A 4,382-nucleotide genomic window follows, 5' to 3' on the forward strand; every position below is an offset into this window, starting at 1 on the left:
TTTCGAATGAGGTTGAATACTCGAGTTCGATAGATTCTCGAGCCCCGAAAATCACATACTGCATGTTTATTTACTCGTGTGAATTTGATTGTTATTCTATTTACACTTACATTCATACTGAGCCGAATTATTCACTTCGTTTTGAATATAGACGATTTAGGGAACTATTATGAAGTGGTCTTGGATTTCGAGATTTTTCAAGTGCTAGAATACTTCTTATAGTTGCTCTGAATTGTAGGGGTTGATTTGAGCGACTACCACCCCGAATGGGTGTGTCGGTGAGTTGTTGTGAAGACTTGACCCCGGGATCCCAACCGAATACCGATTGATATTTTGATTATCTGATTTGATAGTCCCGAGTTTTGAAGTCATGCATTTGTTCATTCACATTTTGATTTGTGTTGATTATTACATTTAAATCTGAGTTAATTATCTGATATTGCATGCATGTTCCTTTTACTTAGAAATTGTATTTCTAACCGGTTTATCCGGCTGTTGTCTTTGTTTTGTATGTGTAACTTGGCAACAGGAGGATCAGGAGCTGGACCGAGTCATCTTGGTTAGCTTGGGGTGTGATTGATAGAAGTGAGACTCCGCGTCGTAGGGTCGAGTCCTTTAAACTTGTATTAGTTTTGTTGAGTCTTTGGAACTCCGTTTTGGAACTTGACTGGTTGATTGTATTTTGGGCAAGACCTAGAACTTGTGATATTTTCTAATTATTATGTTTGTATGATGTTGGAGCTTGGACATGGTTTGAATTGAGTTTGGATTGTTTTGGTTTTGGCCTTGTTGAATTTACAGGCTTCCGTTTGCTCTCTGCCCGTTTGCCCTGCGCGCGGGCGAGGTGTACCCTCGCGCGCGCGCAATGATGCCTGGGAGGCTCGGGAAATTTAGCCCGCGCGCGCGCGAGCTCCTCTCTCGCGCGGGCGCGAGCATTTCCGCGAGCCTCTGCTCGCGTAGCCTGCGCGCGCGCGAGGTGATGACCTCGCGCAGGCGCGAGGATCTTTTAAAAACAATTGTGTTGTTTTACGTGGTTTTTCGTGTTTGTTTGTGTTTAAACATTTCGAGATTAGAATATTAGAAACGGAGTCTCACATTAAGTGGTATCAGAGCGATAAGATTCTTGGAGTCGAACTAGAGTGAGCGGGGTAGATCGAGTCTGCATGAATTGAATTCTCGCATGTGATTGATTTATTTAAATTATTATTTTGAATACGTGCGAGCATGCTTGATTGATTATTGAATTTATTGAATTACATGACACGTATTTAATTTATAAAGCATGAATTATGTGATATAAAAATTGTCTTTGTGCTATTATTTGTCTCCAAATATCTTTGAGATTCTTGGGTACTCAGAACAGAGTTGTGGACACCGAGGTTTTGAGATTGAGATGATATTTGAGATATTGTGTCCTAATCCTTTGGTATCAGATGGCACCTCGACGACCCTTGAGAAGGAACCAACCACCTTTGACTCCTCCTTTGATTGAGAATCCACCGCCAGTGATAACTCCTCAGACTGATCAGGGTAGTACTGGAGTGAATGAGTTTGATGCTACTGCAACTCCGATGGAGACTCTATTGAAGAGATTTCGATCGTTTCGACAGCATACTTTGACTGGTACCGAAAACTCCGTTGCTTGTGAGAGTTGGATTGATGACATTGATGAACTCTTTGATTCCCTCGACTACACCGATGACCGCAGAATCAGATTGATCAGTCACCAATTGCAGGGTGTTGCTAAGAGCTTGTGGACGACTACCAGAAGAGCGAATAAGAGCCGAGGCACCGCTGTTACTTGGAATTTGTTCAAGACTGAATTCTTTAAGAGGTTCTTTCCTGTCTCGTACCGCAAGGAAAAAGGTGCCGAATTTGCGAATTTAAAGCAGGAAAATCTGAATATTGAGGACTATGTGAGCAAGTTTGACAGTCTTTTGAAGTTTGCACCTCATGTCGCAAACGACGAAGAAGCCAAGGCCGACCACTTCATCAACGACCTGAATCCTCAGATTTTCACTTTGGTCAATACTGGAAGACCCAATAATTTTGCAGATGCTATGAATCAGGAAAAGGGAGCCGAAGCCGGATTCTTGATGCAACGAGGTAATCAGTCAGCTCCTCAGCCGCAGTAATAGAGATCCTTTCAGAATCAGCATGTTTAGTTTCAGCCTCAGCAGTCTCAGTATCAGTACCAACCTTCTCCCCAGCCGAATCAGTCTCAGCGGGTTGATGGAGGTAACAGTGGCAGAAACAGGCGAGATCAGTATCGATCGAAGGGGAAAAATTTTAAGAAGTCTGGGAACAGTTCCTCGAGTTCCAGTGGCTCTAGATAGTTCAGTTATGGATAGAGTTTGGGATTCTCTGGAGCATCATGCAGCAAGTGTGGAGGCCGTCACCCATCGGATCAGTGTCGTGGTGTGTTTGGTAGTTGCAACATTTGCCAGCAGCCGGGTCACTTTGCTAGAGTCTGTCCTCAGCGAGGATCCGATAGAGCACAGAGCGGTAGTTCTTCTCGACCGTCAGCTCAGCCTGAGAGATCAGCTTTTGCAGTCCACTCCTTTCAGCCCTAACAGCAAACTCGTCAGGGAGGTAATCAGAACCAACCTCCTCGACAGCAGGCGAGGGTGTTTGCTTTGACAGAGGATCAAGCCAATGCAGCTCCAAATGACGTGATAACAGGTAACTGTTTGATCTTTGGTTATCCTGCGTATGTGTTTATTGATACGGGTGCTTCTCACTGTTTTATTTCTGAAAGATTTGTCGTGATGCATGATTTATTTGCTGAGCCTTTATTTGATGTTGTCTCTATTACTTTACCTTTGGGTGGAGGAATTGTTTCGGTGAGAATGGTCCGAAACTGTGTATTAGAATCCGAGGGAAATTTGATTGAGATTGACTGCATCGTACTTGGATTATCTGATTTTGATTGTATCGTTGGGATTGATGCACTGACCAAGTATAGGGCGACAGTAGATTGCTTTCAGAAGGTGGTCCGATTTAGACCTGAGATGGCAGATGAGTGGAAGTTTTTCGGTAAGGGTTCTAGATCCAAAATTCCCTTGATTTCTGTGTTATCCATGTCTCGTCTGCTACAGAGAGGAGCAGAAGGATTCTTGATTTATGCGGTAGATGTTCAGAGATCTAGCCCTGAGTTGTCTGAGATTCCAGTGGTTAGCGAATTTCCTGTTGTTTTTCCCGATGAGATTCCTGGTTTGCCTCCTATCCGAGAGATTGAATTTGGCATTGAACTTGCACCAGGAACTCAACCGATTTTGAAAGCACCTTACCGTATGGCTCCGTTAGAGTTGAAAGAATTGAAAGAACAGCTGGAAGATTTAATTGCCAAGGGATACATCCGACCTAGCGTATCGCCTTGGGGTGCACCAGTGCTCTTTGTGAGGAAGAAAGACGGTTCCATGCAACTCTGCACCGACTATCGCCAGTTGAATCAAGCGACGGTCAAGAACAAGTATCCTCTACCGAGAATCGACGATCTTTTTGATCAACTGCAAGGTTCTTTGGTGTATTCGAAGATAGATCTGAGATCAGGGTATCATCAGCTGAGAGTTAGAGACGAGGATGTGCCAAAGACAGCCTTCAGAACCAGATATGGGCATTTCGAGTTTATAGTCATGTCATTCGGTTTGACTAATGCTCCAGCAGTTTTTATGGATCTGATGAATCGTATCTTTGAGCGGTATCTAGATGAGTTCTTCATCATCTTCTTTGACGACATTTTGATCTATTCGAAGAACCGTCCTGACCATGTCGAGCACCTGAGGATTGTGTTGCAGACTTTGAGAGCCGAACAGTTGTATGCCAAGATATCGAAGTGCAAATTCTGGTTGGACAGAGTTGTGTTTCTAGGCCACATTGTATCAGGATATGGAATTTCTGTTGAGCCCAGTAAGATCGAGGCAGTTATGAATTGGCCGAGACCGACATCAGTGCCAGAAATCCAAAGCTTCATGGGTTTAGCAGGGTATTATCGCAGATTTATCGAGGGTTTCTCTTCCATTGCCAAGCCGATTACTCAGTTGACCCAAAAGAATGCACCGTTTGTTTGGTCCGAGGATTGCGAGGCCAGTTTCATTGATCTGAAGAGGAGATTGACTAGCGCTCCAATCTTGTCTATTCCATCAGGTACGGGAGGATTTTCCGTGTACTGTGATGTTTCTCACCGTGGTCTTGGATGCATTCTCATGCAAAGGAAGCACGTCATAGCTTATGCTTCAAGGCAACTGAAGCCTCACGAGACTCGTTATCTGATCCATGATCTCGAGCTAGCTGCAATTGTGTTTGCTTTGAAGACTTGGCGCCATTACTTGTATGGTGAGTCATTTGAGATATTTTCTGACCACAAGAGCCTGAAATACTTG

General features: G+C 44.0%; 1 protein-coding gene across 1 annotated transcript; it reads left to right on the forward strand.

The window, feature by feature from the left end:
* The first annotated feature begins 1,433 nt into the window (after positions 1 to 1,433).
* On the forward strand, positions 1,434 to 2,135 carry LOC140861713 (uncharacterized). Its single transcript, XM_073264731.1, has one exon. The coding sequence runs from the start codon at positions 1,434 to 1,436 to the stop codon at positions 2,133 to 2,135; it is 702 nt and encodes a 233-aa protein (XP_073120832.1).
* Positions 2,136 to 4,382: the final 2,247 nt, after the last annotated feature.

The sequence above is a fragment of the Henckelia pumila genome, chromosome 4 (assembly GCF_033568475.1).
Source record: "Henckelia pumila isolate YLH828 chromosome 4, ASM3356847v2, whole genome shotgun sequence".
NCBI lineage: Eukaryota > Viridiplantae > Streptophyta > Magnoliopsida > Lamiales > Gesneriaceae > Henckelia > Henckelia pumila.

Coding starts and splice junctions, on each gene's coding strand:
- LOC140861713 (XM_073264731.1), top strand. CDS start 1,434: ATGGCACCTCGACGACCCTTGAGAAGGAACCAACCACCTTTGACTCCT.